At 36.8% G+C, this 23,248-nt stretch overlaps 1 protein-coding gene across 2 annotated transcripts in view; it reads left to right on the top strand.

Moving 5' to 3' along the window:
* Positions 1-23,248, top strand: part of KIF1B (kinesin family member 1B) — a 123,566-nt gene that overhangs the window by 15,435 nt on the left and 84,883 nt on the right. For both annotated transcript variants that reach the window (XM_008568817.1, XM_008568818.1), the window contains exons 2-9: positions 7,632-7,708; positions 8,910-9,089; positions 11,893-11,958; positions 17,036-17,214; positions 17,665-17,776; positions 19,838-19,915; positions 20,628-20,693; positions 21,365-21,382. In XM_008568817.1, coding sequence (XP_008567039.1) covers positions 7,632-7,708; positions 8,910-9,089; positions 11,893-11,958; positions 17,036-17,214; positions 17,665-17,776; positions 19,838-19,915; positions 20,628-20,693; positions 21,365-21,382 — 776 coding nt within the window. The remainder of the gene's footprint in view (positions 1-7,631; positions 7,709-8,909; positions 9,090-11,892; positions 11,959-17,035; positions 17,215-17,664; positions 17,777-19,837; positions 19,916-20,627; positions 20,694-21,364; positions 21,383-23,248) is intronic.

Here is a 23,248-nt window from a genome sequence, read left to right as displayed (position 1 = left end):
TCTGAAAATGTCCCTGGGGTTTTTTTTTTTTTTTTTTTTTTTGTCTTTTTGTCTTTTTTTTTTTTTCGTGACCGGCAACGGATCGCAACCCTCAGTGTTGCGCCCGTACCGGACCGGGACCGGCAACAGGATCGCAACCCTCGGTGTTGCCCCCGCTCCTCGCTCAGCCAGTGAGCCGCCGGTCTGCACGTGGGATCTGAACCCTCGGCGGGAGCACTGCCGCGCTTCCCAAGCGGCGCACTGTAGCAGTGCGCCACCGGGCCGGCCCTGTCACTGGGATTTTTAACAAGCCCAAAACATGCTGTGTTAGAAAGATTAATACAAAGTTACAGTGTTGCTGCACTGATATGATAATTATAGTTGCAGACAAAATCTTTAGTAATTTGCCAACAACAGTATAATTGCTACATAGAGATTTGAGATATTAGATAAAACAAATTTATTCTGGAGAATAAAAAGGCTTTTAAGTACAAATCTTGTTTTGACTCCCTTATTTTCTAGGGCTCAGTAATTAAAACGTTATTTCTGCATCTTTATGCTGAAGTAAGAAAGTTGGAAAGAAGGCAAGGAGAAAAGGGATAAAATGGGGGCTTTAACAGACTTTGTAAGGCTAACTTCCACTTGAAGCAACTCCAAAAAGAAGGAGATGGTTCATTGTAATTCATCAGTAAACTAAGACCTTTGAAAGATTTTGTGATCATCATTTTAAAGGCATTCACATTTATTTTGGATAAGGGACTTCATGTCAGTCTTTATGGAAATGATGTTATCCTGCTCTTCCTTAGTATGAATTAGCTACAGTATGAGGAATAAAAAGTTTGAAGACAAAAGGTGAAAGTTGTATGGAGAGGATAAACAGCGGATCATCTTCACTTTGGACTTGGGGAAAGATACATTCAAGTCTAAGATGCAGAGGCTGCCTTCCAGACTTATGTAAGAGGACTCAGGAAAGTGGCCTTGAAACCAATGGGGTTTGGATGGTGACTGGGAGCCAAGGCACAGAGGTGAGAGTAAGCTGAGTGAGTTATTGCAATCAAGAGATAGCCTGAACAAAGACTCATTCTTCTAGGGAGTCCTGAAAATGGTTATGATAATAATCATTATAATAATGGTAGGAAACATAGTTTGACTGCCTCCTTGAAGAATTTTCGTCTCTTGGCGATTAGTACCCCATGCTCTCCTGATTGCCTGCCTGCCTGCCTGCCTGCCTGCCTGCCTGCCTTTCTCAGTTATTCCTTACCTCCTCAGGTTAAAAGTGTACCAGGCTCTTATCCTCACTCACATCTTTGTCTCCAGAGGAGACAGACCCCCTAAGTGATTTCATCCAGTCCTAAGACTTTATTTTATTTTGTTTTTGTGGCTGGCCACTATAGGGATCTGAACCCTTGACCATGGTGTTACAAGGTGGGGTTCTAACCAACTGAACTAACCTTCCAGCCAGTCCCAAGGCTTTAAATGTCATTGAGATGATGATTACTTTCAAATTAATTTCTCCAGCCTAGACGTCTCTGTAGAAGTCTAGATTTGTCTACCCAGCTGCCAACTTAACTCTACCTGGAGGCCTAAGAAGCATCTCAAACTCAACGTGTCCTAAACAGAACTGTTATTTCCCCCTCCGTGCTTACCCAAAGTGGCTCCTTCACTTCATTTTTACCCATTCTTTCAGACCAAAAATATTGGAGTCACTCTTACTTTCTTTTTCTCATAGGCCATATGCAATCCATCAGTAAGTCCTGTTGTCTTTGCCTTCACAACATATCCTGAATCTAATTACTTTTTACCATTTCTACTCTAGTCAAAATCTGTACTGCAATAGCTTCATATTTGCTTTTGCCCTTGTTCCCATGCAGTGGCCAGTTATATTTTGGAAATATAAATCAGATCATGTCACTCTTCTGCTTTAAATTCTTCATTGGCTTCCTATCACTTTTAGAATACAACTAGAAATCGTCAACTTGGCCATAAAACCCCACAAAATTTGTCCTCTGGCTAGTTATCTAATCTCACACCTCATCATTGTTGGTCTTATGGTTCCTTAAACTTCATTCAAATCCCTGCTCAACTATTACCTCCTAAGACAGGGGCATCCTACCCACTCTTATCTAAAATAGCCACCTCTGCTACTTCCACTCTCATCTTTTATTTCCTAACCCTGCTTTATTTATTTATTTATTTATTTATTTTGATCTTATACTACTTTTATTAGTTAATTATCTGACTCCCTCACTGGACTGTAAGCTCCATGAGGACAAGGACTTATTTTCATTGGATATCTGCAGGTCTGGGGGACATGGTAGACACTCAAATATTTGTTAAATGAAAGAATATTTTGAACATTTACTTTGTGATAGGCCCTGAGCTAAAACTTGACATGGAGTAGTCATTAATCCTCACAACAATTCTATAAAGTTAGGCACACTATTATTATTGTACCCATTTTACAGAAAAATTGAGGCTTACAGGATTTATTACATGCCAAGTTATAGATGGACCTAGGATAATATTGGATAATCAAGGTGTGATCAGTTTAAATCCTCTACAGTATTCTACTTCCTTCATTGGTAAAATCTTTGAAAATATCTTCTAGAAATATTTTTTTAGGTCAACTTACCATTTGATCATTGAATGTTGGGTCAAATTGTAGGAAAAAGTTTAGTCTTGGATCAAGGGACACAATGTTTTTGATGTAGGAATGGATCCTTCTCCCTTCTCACCCCCAAAAATATCACATATGGGGACTCATGGATTTCTGATGCCAGATGCAGTTCTCATGGGAGTCATTTTATGATACAGATGGCCAGCAGAGTTCCCAAACATTGTGCAGTGGTTGATGTGTTCAGTGTAATTGGTCTCCATACTTCTAGTCATGCGTTCCTCCAGTCTAGCCTCCATACTCTAGCCTCCATACTCCAGTCAGGAGGTATTGCAGTCATCTAAGTGAGAGAGGTGGTGGCATAGACCAAGCTGGTAATTATGGTGGTGTGAGAAGCCGTGGGATCCTGGATATATTTTGAAAGTAGAACTGACAGGATAGATCGGATGTGTAGGGCGAGAGAAGAAAGTCAAAGATGACTCCCAGATCATCTGTGAAAAGTGGCTTATGGGGGGGTAGGTCCAGGTCTGGGGTATACTGTGTATCCAAAGAAATCTTGATTGGAGAGGAGGCCTCAGGCACAGGAAGTACAAAGGGTCCTTGAAAAATGGCATGAAAAGGAGGTTTTACAGGATATAAAGCAATTTTAAGTCTACAGTGCTTAAAATAGAGTTGTGTTCTAACTCCTCAAAAATATGCCAGGAATCTACTCTTTGCAGGAAAAGTGGTGATTTGTCCCAGACAAAGCCTACGTACTGATGACACATGACCCTGGGGGTAGATGCTACATTTTTTTTTTTTTTTTTTTTTTGTCTTTGCGTGTCCGGCAACGGATCGCAACCCTCAGTGTTGCCCCCGTACCGGACCGGGGACCGGTGACGGGATCGCAAGCCTCGGCATTGCTCCCGCGCCTCGCTCAGCCAGTGAGCGGGAGCCGGTCTGTACGTGGGATCCGAACCCTCAGACGGGAGCGCTGCCGCGCTTCCCAAGCGGGCGCACTATCCAGTGCGCCACCGGGCCGGCCCTAGATGCTACATTTTTAACAGCTTTTATGTTGGCAAAAATATGGTTTATATGTTGAATGTATTCATTAGTTACTATAATTCCATTATGTGCATTCTTTCTGAGAAACTAATTAGAAGTCCTACACACTGTATTTTAGCTCAGTTGACCTTGATACAAGAACCAATGTGTTAATTATTGCCCAGTCTTTCAGTAATGCAATTTTGTTTCTATTCTTTCAGTGAAAGTTGATAAAATCTACTGGTAATTTATGTATATGTTGCACAGGTATGCACTGTTTTGGTTTTTCTTTCTGTGTTCCTGAAAGTGGTATAGGATTTAATCAAACTAAAATTCTCCATGACATATGGTAAATAATCATCTGACTACCTGTTTGGTATGGGAAGGTGTAGAGGACCCATAAGACATGATCCATGTACTTATGGGATTTATGATGTGGTAGGAGCACCAGAGATTGCATGTAACAAGGGACCTGAGTGTAGTACTTTACTCTTGCCAAGAAATAGAAATCTTATATTATGCTTTTGTTTACCTTATTAGTTAATGAGCTTTTCTTGCTTTGGTGTAAAGACCATTAAATATTGTTTTTATGCCCACCAAATATTGAGAGCGTTTAAAACAGGGTAAAAATGCCCTTTTTCTTTTTGAAAATTAACATTTGTGTAGTGCTTTACACATTTAATTCTGTGAACTAGATATTTCAATTTTAGAGAGAATGCAAAAGCAATATAATACCCAATGTTACAAAAAAATCTGAATATAATATTTATATGTTTAAAATATTACAAGATATCGATATGTAGGTACTGATGCTGGTCCTTTATTCCAAATCTTACGGTCTTTATTCTATACCCCACCCTCTCCCCCCGCCACTTTAATGTTTGCAAACATTCGGTTTCTTTCTTAGTTGGGTTAAAGGAAGTGAGTTAGATCTCAGCCATTATTAATTCAGAAAGAAAAGTCCTTTGGCATATTTGAAAACACAAATTCATTGTCCATGGGAGTAATAGTGGAGTTTATGGTCTTTAGAGAATTCTGATGAGCTCAAGTGCTATCATTAATATTTTATCCTTATGAGAATCTTTTTAATTTGCAAGTTCTATTTTTTTATTTTATTTATTTATTTATTTATTTTTTCCTTTTTGTCTTTTTTCGTGACCGGAAACGGATCGCAACCCTCAGTGTCGTGCCCGTACCGGACTGGGACCGGCAACGGGATCGCAACCCTCGGTGTTGCTTCCGCACCTCGCTCAGCCAGTGAGCGGGCCGGTCTGTATGTGGGATCCGAACCCTCGGCGGGAGGGTCGCCGCGCTTCCCAAGCAGCGCACTGTAGCAGTGCGCCACCGGGCCGGCCCCAATTTTTTTTTAAATGTTTTTATTATATCATATATGCAGGATAATACAATGTATATGTAAATATAGAGTAAAATAAGCAATGCTATAGGTATAGATATATAACAAGATATAGAAATTAACACTGCATTCTGAAGCCTCCCCTGAAAGAGGTAACAACAATATTGAATTTTTGCATTGTTCTAAAGTATCACATATATATTTATTTTTGAAGGAGGAATTGAAATCTGTGTAAATTTAATCTTGTGTGACAAAACTATTGTATAAATAGCTGTGTAAATTTGCGTTTTGGTTTACTTATTTTAAACATTTTTAAAATGCTTTTGTTGCTAGAGGCAGTAATTTTTTAAAAAGCAGCTTGGTTCTGAAGCTGTAACTTAGGAAAATTTGTTAGTTTCAGGACCTTGAAAGATCTGGGAGTAGGGAATATTGAGGAAGAGGAAAAGGATTTCGTGTGAATCAAGAAGTTAACTCATTGGTGTAGTTTTTCTTTACTGGGGAAAAGAGAACAAAGGAGTAGGATCTGAGAACTAGTCTTTTCCTAAGTTGTTGGCAGAATTGGTAGCTAAAAGGCTGAATGAAATATGGCTTATAAGTTTTATGATATCAGATTTTCTGGAGGCTAGAAGTGTTTATTGTAACCATGTTATTGAGTGGTGAAGACTGCTTCAGAGGGCATGCCCCGAGTCTCATCAGTGTTGCTCTTGCTGAGCCACTGAAACCTAGAATCTGGCTCATGTAGCCTGATGCTAATTTCCTTTTTCTTGGTAGCGTTTTTGTGGTCTTTCATCTCTTAGCCACTATAATCTTCGTAGTTCCCAGTTTTAAATGAATGAAGAGTTTTAAACAATGCCTGTGGTATAATTTTAGGGGGGTGGCCATATTCATAAATATGTGCATATTCATATACATAGGAATGCCTTACTGCCTTTTGCCTTGGCAACCCTGCATGTAGGGAATAAGCATTTAAGGGATGGTGTTTTGGCTAAGAGTGTGAGCTCTGGAGCCAGACTCTCTAAATTCACATTCTGTATTCGCCACTAGCTAGCTCTGTAGCCTTGGGTAGGTTATTTAACCTCTCTATGATGGTTTCTTTATCTGTAAGATGGGGATAATAAAACATCTGCCTCATTGAGTGGTTAGGAGCATTAAATAGACTGATAGACAGAAAGTACTTACAGTTCGGAGTAAGTGTTCTGTGAATGTTTGCTATTTAAGTCTCGTATGTAGTACCTTGTGGTTAGAAGTGTACTTCTTTGCTTAGATTACCATCTGTGTGTGTATGTGTAGGGAGATGTTCTTTCTAGAACCATGTCTCCTTGTCACATGATTATGCACAGTGTGAGCCTTATTAATACTCTGTCAGCATTTGAGGTTGGAACATAAGTGTGTGTGTGGCCATACCCAGTGGAATCCAGCAAGAGAGAGAACTAGGCACCATAGCAACTGTTGCTATTTGTGTCCTGAGCAGCAGCTGCCGAGACAGATTTATTTTTTAATCCTGATCTCACAGATACCCTGGGATGTGGCCCTGACTTAGAGACGTGGATTAGTTGAGATGTCCAGTCTTTGAGGAGATTTCATGACCACATGTTATAAAGATTCTGTTCTATGTGAAGTATGAGGAGTTAAAGCTTTGTGTGTATGAGTAAGGAAGAAAGATGAAGTGTCAACATTCACAGTCAGTCCCTGAACTGACTGGATTAATTACATGAGAAATCACTTTTAATATAGGCAGTGAGACTTCGTGCTTTTTAGTAAAAAAGTAATTTTGCTGTTTATAACATTCCATAGGTGATTTAGTAGTCTGTGATTCCACTGTATATGCACATACACATATATACATCTATATGTAGTAACATATATTTATTATTGTTAACTGTGGATTTTATTTTATTTTATTTTTTTTTATTTTTATTTTTTCCTTTTTGTCTTTTTTTCGTGTCCGGCAATGGATCGCAACCCTCAGTGTCGCGCCCATACCGGACCGGGACCGGCAACGGGATCGCAACCCTCGGTGTTGCTCCCGCACCTCGCTCAGCCAGTGAGTGGGAACCGCTCTGTATGTGGGATCCGAACCCTCGGCGGGAGCGCCGCCGCGCTCCCAAGCTGCGCACTGTAGCAGTGCACCACCGGGCCGGCCCCTAACTGTGGATTTTAGAAATGACTGTCTTTGCCATGAAAGCTTGATTCATTACCAAGTGCTTTTCTGAAGTATATAGTAAGATCTTTAAAAAAGGTTTCAAATAGTGATTGGATTGATTCAGTAATTTTCTAATTTTTGTGTCTGATGTGTTGAAATATTTCAAGCCTTATGAGGGGCCTTGAAATAGTAATGTGGCCCATTTCCAAATTTTGGCTGTTAACTTACCTAGGGAGAATAAACATTCAGTCACAAAGTGTTTACTAAGCATCTACTATGTACCAGGCTCTGTTCTGAATACTAGTAACACCACATGAATGTTGTTGGTATGATTTTTTTCAAGTTCTATATAAAAATTACCTCTTAAAATGTGATTTTTTTGTTTTTTGATTGCCCTATTCAGATTCAGTGGTATGAATTTACTGATTTGGATGTTTTGTATATACATTGTTATATCACGTTGAACTAAAGAATGTGTAACTGAGTGACTTACAAAATTAAACATTTTCGTCCTTTAGGTATTATTAACCCAAAGAACCCAAAGGAAGCTCCAAAGTCCTTCAGCTTCGACTACTCTTACTGGTCTCACACCTCGGTGAGTGTACTTGTGGTGCAGCGTGCTGCCATCTCCTGCCTCCCCTTTCCTTTTCTATTTGTCTTTTCTCTGAGCCAAAGCAGGACCATGTTTTGTTTTGTAAATGTGGTCTAGCATGAGTTCCTGTTTTGATATAGTGAATACTGTCTGAAGAACAAAATCTTTTTGTTAAAAAAGTTTTTTGGTTGATGGAAAGTTCATGCACACTCACATACACATATACATACATATAAAACTGATTTAGTTTACGCTAAATTTATTCTGAACCTAATTTAGTCTGATTTTGACATCCTTTGAAAATTTATTTATCAGTTTCTGAGGATCCTCATTATGAACATTATTGTACTTACAGATCTTACAAAGCAAGCACCAAATTAAAGATTGCTTAACATGTTAATTTGAAGTTAAATTTTGAGGGAATGGCTGATAAGATTGGAATGGTGAAATTATTACTTTTTAAAAAATTATAGTAGGACAATGCAGGTTTTAAACATTTTGAAAGAGCTTCAATGTCCACAAGGAAAACAAAAGATTACCAACCTCTAGGAAAATGGGGAGTAGGGCCCTTCACAGTATCCTTATGCAGTATAGAATCCCAAATCTTGCTACTGAATCATCCATCTTTTTATTATGCATTTTTGTTTTTATTTTTCCTGTTTTGTGTTGGGGAATAGGAGATATTTTTAACTGTGGACAAAGCCTAATTGCCAAGGGAAGGGTGTGTGAAAGGCATTGGTAACATTCATCACTGAAAACTGTGTTTTTTAAGAAATAGCCACACTAGCTGGAGTGAGTTCAAAGAAGTATTTTTTATATGCGGATGTTATCTTTGAACTTTTATTCCCCTTTTCTACTGAAGAGAATTTTCTTGGAGCTCCCTGTGAATGGAATAGTGATTATTTTAAGGTTATGGAAAATGAAATGTAATCATGCCAGATAATTTCATATAGATATTTTTATGTATGGCTGACCCGGATGACTCTAAGAGAGAGAGAGAGAGAGAGAATGCGCGCGCGCGCGCGCGTGTGTGTGTGTGTGTTTAATGAGAAAAATAAACTATATGTAGGGGAGACTTAAAACATGTATCGTGTATTTTAGGTGACTCTTCTGATTCCAAACACTTTTTATTTGGAAGCAATCAAATAAATATAGAAAAGAATATGAATAAAATGCCTTTTATTTCTCCTTTTAATCTTTACAGCCTGAAGATCCCTGTTTTGCATCTCAAAACCGGGTGTACAATGACATAGGAAAGGAAATGCTCTTACATGCCTTTGAGGGATATAATGTTTGTATTTTTGCCTATGGACAGACCGGTGCTGGGAAATCTTATACAATGATGGGTAAACAAGAAGAAAGCCAGGCTGGCATTATTCCACAGGTAAAAATCAAAACAACAACAAAAACCTCTGTTCATCATTACTCTTAGTCTTAAATTGCTTTAACTATTATTTTTATTTGGCAACATTTATTCAGGAATTATTATATGCAAGGCACAAAGATGAACAAACTGCCCCTTTCCCTCAGAGGAGCTTACGGTTGAGTAGAAAAGATTGAAATGTTACACATGTCTGTCTTTAAAGGTGGGAAAGTTAATGTTCTGTAAAGATTTTGCCATGTATCCAATGCCGTATTGTTTTGCCTTTTGAAAGGGGCTACCAGCTTTTTAAAACTCTGTTCTGCATCCTGTGGACGCCCAGTGAATGTTATTGATCTGATTTTTTTCAAATTCCAAATATATATATATACATATTTTCTCTAATGAACGTGATTATTTTTGTTTTTTGATGGCCTATTCAGAGATATTTTCATTTTATCTTCTTAATTAAATACTATTACTTTAGACTTTGAACAGCCTGAGATTTCTTTTTTTTTTTTTTTCTATTTTTCTTTTGGCAGCTGGCCAACATGGGGATTCTGACCCTTTACCTTGGTATTGCAAGGCTGTGCTCTGACTGAGCAAACCAGCCAGCTCTGAGATTTCTTTTTTTTTAAGAGCAGTTAATATTATTTCTTTTGATCTTTTGTTTGGGAATGGAGAAGAGTTCTGAGAAAAGTATTTAGGAGGAACTTCATTTTTTAATAAAAAGACTATAGTTTTCTTTTATTAATGATATTTGGGGTTAATTTTAAAGTGCTCTTTTACTATAGGCCTGACACTACCATCTCTATATTCGGAGAATAAAATACAAGGTAGCTGCTTTTTCTACTGGATTATTGGACTATAATTTTAAATTCAGCTGTATAACTGAAATGCTTAATTATTAATAAGAATAGGAAATTTTTAGGAAACATTGAACATACTAGCAAACACTGAGTATACTAGCATACTTTTTTTCTGTTAATATGTCTATATTAAGACATGTATTTGGGAATTACGCTTCTTTGTATATAGCAATAGCAATAATTATTATACTAATTAGAGAAAACATAATATAGCACTCAGTATTGCCAAGCATAGGTCTAATTGCTTTACAAATAATTGCTCATCTGATCCTCCTCATGACCCTAAGAGGTAGGGGCTTTTGTTATCCCCATTTTACAGCTGAGGAAACTGAAGCATAGAGAGGTTATGTCAGCTGCCCAAGTAAGTGGCAGAGCCAAGATACAAATGCAGGCAAGCTAGTTCTGTGGTCTTTGCTTTTACCACTGTGTAATACAGTACTTCTTCAACAATAAAATTAGTGTTTGTAGATTATACCAACTTGTGCTAAATAGCCATATTTGTTTTATCCCATTACGACACTTAGTTTCTCCTTCCTTTCCTTTTAACTTTAATTTGTTATTATAATTACATAAGTACCTCTTTTCTGGTAGAAATTGGGGTGTTCTATTTTATCGCCAAAGTATGGTTATATAAGAAAGAAGATGATGATTATTTATAAACTGCCATTATTTACAAACACACAAACTGCCATTTGTAATAAATTTTAAATTCTATTTAGACTTCTAGAGAATCACGAACATATAATTCATTTGCAAAATGTATATTGCCTAAATGTATGATTGTCACTATAATGTATGATTGCCTTAATACTAAAGGTATAGCAAATGAAAACTTAGTAGGATTTTTATTAATTACTTTTATTAAAATTTCACATTTTTTTTTTCTTTTTCGTGACCGGTAAGGGGATTGCAACCCTTGGTATGATGTCGCCCACACCGCGCTCAGCCAGTGAGCGCACCTGCCATTCCTATATAGGATCCGAACCCGCAGCGGGAGCGTCGCTGTGCTGCCAGCGCTGCACTCTCCCGAGTGTGCCACGGGCTCAGCCCAAAATTTCACATATTTTAAATAAGAAATTCAAGGGATAGGAACGAATAAGTTTATAATTTTCCTGATCCAGAAAAATTAATATTTTCTGTTAGAAATGCCATTGTGTAGTAGAATAGCATCTCACATAAGGGTGGGAGTCTTAAGACAGCAGTAAGGGAAAATTTTATGGAGTCAAAATTATTCTTAAAAGTACTTTCATTTGGGGCTGACCCCGTGGCTCACTTGGGAGAGTGCAACGCTGGGAGTGCAGTGGCGCTGGGAGCGCTGAGGCTGCGGGTTCGGATCCTATATAGGGATGGCCGGTGCGCTCACTGGCTGAGCACGGTGCGGGCGACACCAAGCCAAGGGTTGCGATCCCCTTACCGGTCACAAAAACAAAACAAAAAAAACTTTCATTTGCTCCCTGAAATAGTATAAATTCTCTCTATAGATGTATGTATAAATTTGTAATGTATATAGTAACCAGTAATATATAATAAATTTTATATAAGTAATGAATGTGTGTAAAATATAGTTTAATAGTTTTACTGCTGCAATAGTACTGATAGTAGAGTCACAGTTACTCTAGTATAGTATGAAGTGTTAAATTTATAAAAATTAAATGTGCCAGTGACATAACTCTTTTTATGAGAGACGTAATTCTGTCTCTTCCCCTAAACATGGCTTTCCTTCTAAGGAAACAATATTGAGGTACTATTGTTGGGGGAGAATTAAAATTAGATAAGAAAAGTGTATTATAAGTTTTCCTTTTATTTCATTCAAAGCATTAATCATACTTTGGTGTTTATGACATTAATGTTTTTAGAGAGAAAGAGAAAGGAGTCTTACTAATTTATTTAGCACTCATGGATAACTTAGTACTTCTCTGATTTGTGTTATTCATGCTGCTCTCATTCTGCTTCCCTAGTTATGTGAAGAACTATTTGAGAAAATCAATGACAACTGTAATGAAGAAATGTCTTACTCTGTGGAGGTGAGTACAGCCATGGGTTGAAACCAGAGGCCTCTGTACTCCATTTCCTCAAACATTACTTAAATGACTCCAAATTATGACTCTGCTACACAAATCACTTAACCATTCCCTCAGTTTTGTACTGTTAGGCTATTTCTAACCTTTGGTTATAATGAATAATATTGGAATTAAATATTTGTTCCTTAGTCTATGCATTTATTTTCAGTTATTACCTTCGTATGTATCTTGCTTGTTAAATAATAAATTTGAATTGCTAAATGATCTTTTAGAAAGAAAAACTGTAATCGATTTTCAATCCTACCAGGAGGGTGTAAGCATCAATTGTGTCCTTGCCAGTATTTAGTATTTTTATTTTTTAATCTTTGCTGACTTGATAAGGTAAAATTTCTCTTATGTAAATTTTAATTTCATTGATTATTAGTGTGTTTGAATGTGTTATAAGTTATGCATATATCTGTTTGTATTTTGGGATTCCAGAGGTTTTCTTATTCATTTTTGTGAACTCTTTCCCCTCAATATTGTTAATAATGATTTTTAACAGGCATAGGTTTTAAAAATATATATAATCAGAAAAATTTTCCCCCTCTAAAATTGCTTATTAGTTTGGAAAATTATTCTGCATCCTGTGTTCACTCTGGTTCTTTCAAGAAGAGGTCTGTGGAATTACTTAATATGCATTAGTTTATTTAATAAACGTACTTTCTTTTTTGTATATCTTTTATGAAGCTGTTGCACACACACACACCCATTTTCAGTATTGTTTTGTAGTAACTGAAATTATAAATGTGTTCAGTTAACATGAGCCTGTTCTTCTGAAAAACTAAGTTGCCTTTTAAGTAAACTCTAGATTTATTTAATCTATAAAGTGTTGCATAAATTTATAAATTTTAAAGAATTCTGCCTTGTGACTATCATACACTAGAAGAGGAATGTGCTGCTTTAAGAATATTTTGTGTTAAAATGAATTTTCCAAGTATCTTGTTTCATCCTATAACTATTTTTTGAATCAGATGATAGAGTTTTCGAACTCATAAATAATAAAAGGTGCCATTTTCTTTCATATTAATCAGAGTTCACAGGCTTATTTGGAGTATAGTGCAGATTCCTAGCTGATACTGCAGTTCTTTGCCACATTTGTGGGACCTTTTTTTTTTTTTAAAAAGATGACCGGTAAGGGGATCTCAACCCTTGGCTTGGTGTTGTCAGTGCACCATGCTCAGCCAGTGAGCCAACCGGCGATCCCTATATAGGATTCGAACCCGTGGCCTTGGTGTTATCAGCACCGCACTCTCCCGAGTGAGCCACAGGCTGGCCACTTGTGGGACCTTTCTAACCATCTACTTGTTTCTCTATTTACTCTCTTCCAGCCACACTGGCTTTTTTGCTGTTTCTAGAACACACCAGAAACATTCCTGCCTCAGGGCCTTTTCATGTGCCTTTCCTTTTGTCTGAAATATTCTTCCCCAGGATGTCTTATTTTTTTTTTCCTTTTTGTCTTTTTTCGTGTCTGGCAACGGATCGCAACCCTCAGTGTCGCGCCCGTACCGGACCGGGACCGGCAACGGGATCGCAACCCTCGGCGCTGCGCCCACACCTCGCTCAGCCAGTGAGCGGGAACCAGTCTGTATGTGGGATCCGAACCCTCGGCGGGAGCGCCGCCACACTCCCAAGCGGTGCACTGTAGCAGTGCGCCACCGGGCCGGCCCCCAGGATGTCTTTTTGACTATGTTTCTTACCTCCAAGTCTTTGCTCAAATCGTACCTTCTCAGTGAGGCTTGCCTTGACCACCTTATTTATTTATTTATTTATTTATTAAATTTTATTTTATTTTGTTCATTTGTCTTAACAAGTTCAAGGAATTATGATTGTTGTGTCTTCTCTCCTACCCTGCCCTGTTTGTTTATTTTTAGCTCCCACAAATAAGTGAGAACATGTGGTATTTCTTTTTGTGCCTGACTTATGTCACTTAATGTAATTTTTTCTAAGTCCATCCATGTTGCTGCAAATTGTAGTATTTCATTCTTTTTTATAGCTGAGCATAATTCTGTTGTGTAGATATACCACATTTTCCATATCCACTTATCTGATGATGGACATTTGGGCTGGTTCCAACTCTTGGCTATTGTAAATAGTGCTGCAATAAACATTGGAGTACAGGTATCCCTTCGACATGATGCTTTCCATTCCTCTGGGTATATTCTCAGCAGTGGAATAGCTGGGTCATATGGTAGATCTATCTGTAATTGTTTGAGGAACTTCTGAACTATTTTCCATAAAGGCTGCACCATTTTGCAGTGCCACCACCAGTGTAGGAGGGTTCCTTTTTCTCTGCAACTTCGTCAGCATTTATCATTCTCAATCTTTTGGATATTAGCCATCCTAACTGCAGTAAGATGGTATCTCAATGTGGTTTTGATTTGCATTTCCCGAATGCTGAGTGATGTTGAGCATTTTTTCATATGTCTGTTGGCCATTTGTATATCTTCCTTTGAGAAATGCCTGTTCAGCTCCTTTGTCCATTTTTTAATTGTGTTGCTTGTTTTTTTGCTGTAAAGTTGTTTGAGTTCCTTATATATTCTGTATATTAATCCTTTGTCAGATGTATAGTTTGCAAATATTTTCTCCCACTCTGGTGGGTGTCTTTTAACTCTAATAATTGTTTCTTTTGCTGTGCAGCATCTTTTTAGCTTGATATAATCCCATTTGTTTATTTTTCCTTTGGTTGCCTGTGCTTTGGGGGTCATATTCATGACGTATGTACCCACTCCTACTTCCTGGAGTGTTTCCCGTATGTTTTCTTTAAGGAGTTTTATTGTTTCAGCGTGTACATTTAATTCTTTAATCCATTTTTAGTTGATTTTGGTATATGGTGAAAGGTATGGGTCTAGTTTCATTCTCCTGCATACGGATAAACAGTTTTTGCAGCACCATTAGCTGAAGAGGCAGTCTCTTCCCCAGTGTAGACTTGGTGCCTTTGTCAAAAATTAGATGGCCATAGGTGTGTGAGTTGATTCTGGATTGTCTATTCTGTTCCATTGATCTGTGTGTCCGTTTTTATGCCAGTACCGTGCTGTTTGGGTTATTATAGCTTTGTAGTATAGTTTAAAGTCAGGTAGTGTTATACCTCCAGCTTTAATTTTTTTGCTCAGAATTGCTTTGGCTATTCGTGTTGACCACCTTATTTAATACAGCAACTTGCTCTGTACCACCAGCACTCCTGATCTCCCTTGTTCTGTTCTATTTTCTTTTTTCCATAGTATTCATCATGTTCTAAATACAAATTACCTATTTTTCATATTTGTTATTTATTGTCAATCTTCCTTAATAGTATCATAAACTCCCCAAGTGGGGTCTGAAATTGATGGTGCAGAAGTCAAAGAAATAGTGATGGTTTTGGATGGATTCAAAAATTAGAGAATAATGGGCTGGCCCTGTGGCACACTCGGGAGAGTGCGGCGCTGGGAGCGCAGTGGCGCTCCCACTGCGGGTTTGGATCCTATATAGAGATGGCCGGTGCGCTCACTGGCTGAGCACGGTGCAGGAGACACCAAGCCAAGGGTTGCAATCCCATTACTGGTCACAAAGTAGACAAAAAAAAAAAGAGAGAGAGAGAGAGAATAAGGAACAGAGCACATTAACCTTTACCCAGGTGATTTGTATCCTCTTAGTCTCATACCTGTGTGAGAAGGGACACATTTTCCAAAAATATATAATATCTTCCTGGGATTCAGGGTTGTAGGTACAAATTAAAGTACAGAAGAATAATTAAAGTATCTCACTTTCTAGGATGACTTGCTGTCGGAAAGAATATTTGCTGTCCTGTTGCTTTACTGTCATAATGGGTCAATTGCTTTGTATTTCAGGGTTTTCAGGGTTTTTTTTTAACTGATTTTAAAGTACAGTATAAAAACACAAACCAGAGACTGAATAAGAAGAAAGACAATAGAAATGGAGATAAGATTCCATTTCAGAGACTCTGAAAATGTATCTGTAGAAATTTAAAGTTGAAAAATGCAGGAGTTATATTGTATCTTGAAAAGCTCAGTGATACAGAAGGATCTGATTCCTGGGAAGCATCATAATGTGGACTACTGTGGTGAATTTACCCCAGTGCAGAGCCTTGTTTGCTTAGAAGTCTGATTTTGTTGATGCATCAGGAGCAAAACCATCCTTCAAAGTCAGACTCCAGTGAGGTTCATTTGGCTGTTATGAAACCAACATGTTGCTTTGTTACTTTCCAGTGAGGAATAACTATTACCCAGACCAGACCACTCACATTTGCAAGACTAGTGTGTTGTCTTTCTGTATACAGATCTCTATTGGAACTCTGTTAGTTGTTTGTTGGGCATGGAATTAGAGAGAGGTGAGTCGATTAGATAAATTAAATGTTTAATTGCCTCAGGTTAAGAAATGATAGCCTAGTGCATTCATCACTGTGATAGGAATAGACCTGTGGATGGGACAAGGATTCATTCAAGCCTATTGTCTGAGGCTTCCTCTTTTTCCCTCAAGTCTCGGATAGTTCCTGCCATCATCAGCTTCTATGCTGATCAGCCTTCACCCATTCTTGCGGATACCTTGTCCATAGTTAGTAACAATGTGGTCAATCTCAAAGAATCTCAGTGTGGTGAGTCTATTTTGTCTTCCCTGCTCTGGAATATTGATATTGTTCCTTGGTTTTAACTTGGATAGAAATCTTATTTACAAGCTCATGGAGTAACCCCACTGTAAACTCTAATTACTGACAACTGTGTACATTTTAAAAAATATTGATAACTGATAAATTGGTACTAAAATATCTTTTCTAAGACAAATAGCAGCCACTATTGGCCAGGGATAACTTGTTTACTTCCTTTTCCTTCCTGAGAATGTCAGAAAACTAGTTCTAATCTACGAAGTGTGGTATCTGTGCAGACTGTTAGTAGAATAAAAGGGCCTAGAACTATGGTATTTCACTTTGTAAAGGTTGCTGATCTCTAATCATAGAGCTTTTAATAAAAGCTTAAAAAAATCGTTTTTTAGCATATGTGATTTTTCCCCCCACATGCTCTAATTCACTTTAATAATTTGTTCCTAGGTGAGCTACATGGAAATTTACTGTGAGAGAGTACGAGACTTGCTGAATCCAAAAAACAAGGGTAATTTGCGTGTGCGTGAACACCCACTTCTTGGACCCTATGTGGAGGATCTGTCAAAGTTGGCAGTCACTTCCTACACAGACATTGCTGACCTCATGGACGCTGGGAACAAAGCCAGGTATGGTAGGAAATAGATTAATGACAAAGACCTTTGGCACATTTTGAGGCCCTTTATTCCCTGTTAAGGGTTTGAGGCCACATTTATAGCTATGAAAGTTGCTTTAATTATGGAGTCCTCCCGTCTTTTGACTATGCTGCACAGGCGAGTAGCTATGGTAGACAATGATTCTGGAATAGATGAGCACCTAATAAGGAATAACAATTAAATGCTTCGGTGGTTTCTAAAGGGGTAGCTGGAATATGAAAAATGATTCTGATGGGTGCCACTGGAGTGGGCTCACAAATAAGGCAGTATTGGGAGCAATTGTGTAAGTGACAATCTTGCAATTTGTGAATAAGTTTAAGGCTATTACTTGTGATTGTTATGCTTATAATGTGGAGCCTGCTCTCCATTTTAACTCTCACCTAAGAATTCCATTGTCACATAGTCATCTTTATGTTTACTTAGGACAGTGGCAGCTACCAACATGAATGAAACAAGTAGCCGTTCCCATGCCGTGTTTACTATTGTTTTCACCCAGAAGAAACATGATACTGAGACCAACCTTTCCACTGAGAAGGTAGGAGAACTTTAGTCCTTGGGCTTGAGTTATGAAGGATGGGGATTTTGCTACCCTCTACTTTTTGTGGAGGGGAGTGTTTTATAGCCTCTGCTTGTCATTTTTCTTAAGAAAAAACAAATTAAGATTTTGGATCTCAAAAACCATTCAATCCGAGATAGTTAAATAGTTCTCAGGGGAGAAAAATCCTTTTCTTTTTCTTGACTGGAACCTTTCAATTATTACTTTATTAGCCTTCTTTGGTGTGTGTATTCTCTCTGTCTCTTTTTTTTTTAGCTAGGATAACATTACTGTGACATTAAGTGTTTAAGCAAATGATTAGGCAGGCAAGAGATGTTTTATTCCTGGAAAATAAATAACTGCACAACAGTTCTGATGCTCTTCAGATACATTTGCTTGTTTATTTCTTATTTTCTATAGTGGTTAAATATTGTAGACTTTAGAATTAGACTGCTTGCTTTGAACTTGGCTTTGCCTCTTTTCACCTATATTACCATGGGGAAGTTACTTAACATCTTCGTGCCTTGGTTTCCCCATTTGTAACAAACCTCATAGGGTTGTTAAAAGGGCTAAGTATTAATGTAAGTTAAGTGCATATAATAGTGTCTGGAACAGAGTAGGCACTCAATAAATGTTAATTGTATTATTTTTGTTAATAAAAAATTTATGTTGAATTCTACTCTGCCTAAATTGATAAGTAGCATGCAACTGCATTTTAAAATCTGAAGTTAGATTTATTGGCAGTTACAAAAGATCTTTTGCCTAATAAAATGAGTACTTTATGATACCATCCGTTGTCAGTAAAAACTAGAATCACCTTTTACTTGGTGACTTTTGTTTGCTTTTAACTGGAAATTATTTTTAAAAATATACTCCTTATATAGCTGATCAAATAACTTGTTTAGCCAAAGATTATAATATTAATCCTATTTGGTAGTTAGGATTTATCTGAATGGCACCAATGAACATTCTTTGTGAAAGCATTTTTGCCCTTTTCCCATAGTGTCAAATGTGCAAAATTAATGACGTTAATCCCATAACTATAGCTTTCTTGATAATCCATTTTGGATACTTTTGTCTAAGCGTTCTCGAAGCTTTATTTTTCTAACAACTTTATTGAGGTATATAATTCTGAAGTATATAATAAACTACACATACTTAAAGTGTAAAATTTGATCATTTTGACATGTGTATACACCTGTGAAACCAGTACCACAGTCCAGATAATGAGAATTTCTATTACCTGGAAAAGTTGCCTCATGTCCCTCTATCCCTTCTTCCACCCCATCCCCAGGCAATTTCTGCATTTATCACTATATATTAGTTTACATTTTATAGAATTTTATATAAACGGAATCATACAGTATGTACTATTTTTGCCTGGCTTCTTTCACTTAGCAAAATGATTTTGAAATTCATCCATATTGTTATGTGTGTCAATAGTTTGTTCCTATTCATTGCTGACAGTATTCCATTGTATAGATTCACCACAGTTTGTTTATTGATTCACTGTTGATGGGCACTTAAATTGTTTCCAGCTATTGATTATTAAAAATGAAGCTGCTGTGAACATTTGTGTACAGGTCTTTGTGTGGACATTTGTTTTTGTTTCTCTTGGTAAATACCTTGGAGTAGGATGATTGAGTCTAATGGCAGTTGTATGTTTAGCTTCTTAACAAACTGCCAAACTGTTTTCCAAAGTGATTGTACCATTTTACATTCCCACCAGCCATATGTGAGAGTTCCAGTTGCTCAAAGCTTCATTTTTATTATGCCATTTAATGGGTTGATGTGTTTTATATATTTTTATGACATACTGTTGTAAAATATTATGTTCATCCTAAAATTACTTCTTTTGAACCAAGATAATTGCAATGAATTTTATGCACATTCTTTAAATTATGATATATGTTGTCTTTATCATCTTGTGCCATAGCTAAGAGCTTTAATATTTTTAGTCTTCTCCATACCTTAATCTTTTAAAAAATGTCCTGCTTCTAAATGTTTTCTGTCTCTACCTTGCTTATTTTGAATTGCCCCCATGTTATTGTTCTTTATCAGGTTAGTAAAATCAGCCTGGTGGATCTAGCTGGAAGCGAAAGAGCTGATTCAACTGGTGCCAAGGGGACTCGATTAAAGGTATTTATTTTACCAAATAAATGGCCTAGTCAATAAATATTCTGTTAATGGGTCAACAAATTGTGGCCAGTGGGTTAAATCCAGCCCACTGCCTGCATGGCTACATCCATTCGTTTATGTATCCTCTGTAACTGCTTTTGCACTGCCGTGGCAGAGTTGCAAAAAAGATCATATGGCCCACAAAACCTAGAATAATTTTTATTTGGCCCGTTACAGAAGAATTTTGCCGACAACTGATTATAACTGCAATGAAAGGATAAGTTATATAGCATAATAGTTAGGGAGGACTTCATGGTCAAGGTGAAAGATGAATTGTATTTCAAGAAACAGGCTAGATTTGGCTAGATGGAAGTAAGACAGTAATGGGAATAGATTATACAAGATCTAGATATGAGAACAAGCATAGACTTTGATAGAGATATTGCTTAATGAGCAGAAATTTCATGTCAGTGAGCTATGGGAAGAAGGCTCCATCTGTAAGGTTTTGGAGTATAGATGTCTTGAAGATACTTTAGGACTATGAGTTAGGCATGTGGTCCCAGCGTGTTATCAATTGGAGAGGAGCAAAGATTGAGGATGAAAGGAGATTTTTAGAACTTGTGATCTTAAATAAATATGCTAGCATATGACAAATTGTATTTTATGTTGTATATGATCTGGCAATAGTAGAAATTCTTCACCATAATTCTTTTATGTTTGGTATTTATTTTAGGAAGGAGCAAATATTAATAAGTCTCTTACAACTTTGGGCAAAGTCATTTCAGCCTTGGCAGAGGTGGTAAGTTTTATACTTCATAATAAGGAGAAATTTGTCTGCTCAGCAAATATAATCAATGGTATTTTTCATTGTCTATGAAGGCTGTCTTTTTTTGGACCTTTTATGTAATCTTGACTTTCTCCTTTTAGAGCTTTTCAGATAAGATACTAGGTATAACACAGTTTGACTTTGTACTGAAAGTAAAAGAGATTGAGGATGAAAGTAAATACAGATCTGTAAAGGCTAGAGTAGAGACCTAAGATTTGACAAATATTTTGAGCCTTGCTTCATATTTCTCACAAAAACCAAGTGTTTTTATTTTATATTCTTTTCCTATGCAATCTTTTAAAAGTAGAATGTCATACCTTTTGGAGTATTTTGAGCAATTTGGCTTTGGTGAATGCTGCTGATTTGGGAGTCAGTAATACATATTTTTAAAATATTCTTTTCTATTCCTTAACAGTGGAACACAAGGGATTTCATTATTTAGGTTAGAAGCTGAGGAAGTATTAGTCATTGTGTGCTCTAATTTAGTTTAATAACTCATTTAAGTTGTTAAAAAGAATTAAATGCTTTTCTGCTTGTCTCTGAGAAGTCATAATGTGTAACTTAAAATTTAAATGAAATATTATTTTCTATTTGGAGGCTTATCCTGTGTTCTTGTTCATTCCTTTTAATGCTTTCATCTGTAGGATAACTGCACCAGCAAGGTACGGTGGGGATTAGTGGAGATGAACTAGCTTTAGAATTAACTGTTATGGTTTTAAATTCTCAGCAGGATATATAGAGGCATAAGGAGGAATGGAACATTCAAAAAACTTTTTGTCATTTGTTTTCTGGCTCTTTAATTCAGAATGGCTATTTAGGGTTACCATGAATCATGAGACTTCACACCAAAATTAATTTAGGGAACATGATGTGCTTTGGAGAAGGAATTAAAAATAAAGGAACAAGAGAGAAACTTGAGGAAACTTTACATTGTGTTATCTTACAGTACTTCTAGTGATCTATAGGACTGTCTTTTGACAGTTCTGCAAACCACTTGAAAAGGCAATTAATTAAATTTCTTAAGGGTACCATTCTAAAACCATAGCTGGCTATTTGAAATTATTGGTATATATTTCCTTAAACCTCTTTGTATTATCTTAACTTATTTCTTACCTTGAAAGGTCATGGATAAAAACATTAATTTTTTTTTTTTACTCTTTGGTTATACTTAAAGTGAAGCCTATAGAATCAAATTAAACTTCTGACTGCATCTAGAAAACATATTTGCATCCTTTTTTACGCAAATACTATAGATTTTTCTCTTCCTTATATTTCTATTCAAATGCTCTAAAATTTATTAGTACTCTTTTTTGCAAAATAATAGTTAGAACCCCTAACAATTTGTTACAAATCACATGAGTATAATTGGAGATAGAGGCAGTATTTGCATTGAAATATTTTATATTCATATTTTCTTTTTTTTTGTCTTTTTTTTTTTTTACTGACCGGTAACGGGATCGCAACCCTTGGTGTCGCGCCCGTACCAGGGACCGGCAACGGGATCGCAACCCTCGGTGTTGCACCTGCACCGCGCTCAGCCAGTAAGCGGGAACCGGTCTCCACATGGGATCCGAACCCTCGGCGGGAGTGCCGCCATGCTCCCAAGCGGCGCACTCTCCATTGCGCCACCGGGCCGGCCCTTTATATTCATATTTTCAAATATATAAATTTGTTTATTCTCTCAACGTCTACAAAAATAACTTAATAAAAAGTAATGCCCTTTTTCTGTTTTTCTCTATCAGAAGAAGGTGCCTTAGATTCAGAAATCTACCTGCTATTTGATATTGTACATGTGCGAACACTCTTCAAATATCTATCTAATCTGGGTCCTAGAACGATGAAGAGTTAAAATTTAGTGATCATTCTAACTTGTCCTCTCCATTTGCTCTTCTATCAACTCATCTAACTTGTCCTGTCCATTTGCTCATCTATCAGCGTATCAACCACAGGAAAAGTTTACAAACTATCTGTATATGTCCCACGTTGCTCTGTGCCACAATAATTCATAAATGATTTTTTTATAATCAGTTTTATAAAACCCAGTTTAGTGCTTTGCATCTATGTCAAAACTATAATAGATCAGAAATAAATTTTAGTTTTTATGTAATAAGCATAATTTTTGATTAATTAAAATGTATTATTATTTCTACTGGAGAGAGAAACATACTTATTACCATCCACACTTAACAGTATTTCTTTTTAGAGAGGTTAATGATCCAAATAAGGCTTTTTATGTAACTACTGAAGCACTTATTTTCAAAAAATGTATAAACATGAGAAAAGCTGAGATTAATTTTATAAGAGAGCAAATAGAAAAGAAATGGCTAAAAATTGGACTATTTCAAATGGAAAAGATTGAAGTTTACTTATGCTCCTTCATTTAGCTATTCCTTCTTAATTTAGTCTAATTGACAGAAATGAAGACAGAACATTTTTGGCAAACCCACATTACTTATTTTTATAGTACTGATTGTGGTCATTGTAACTGGCATACTCTAAATCTTACAGCATTTTCAGTTCTAACAATG

The sequence above is a fragment of the Galeopterus variegatus genome, unplaced genomic scaffold (assembly GCF_000696425.1).
Source record: "Galeopterus variegatus unplaced genomic scaffold, G_variegatus-3.0.2 Scaffold445, whole genome shotgun sequence".
Classification (NCBI taxonomy): domain Eukaryota; kingdom Metazoa; phylum Chordata; class Mammalia; order Dermoptera; family Cynocephalidae; genus Galeopterus; species Galeopterus variegatus.
This window is presented reverse-complemented; position numbering and strand designations above follow the sequence as displayed.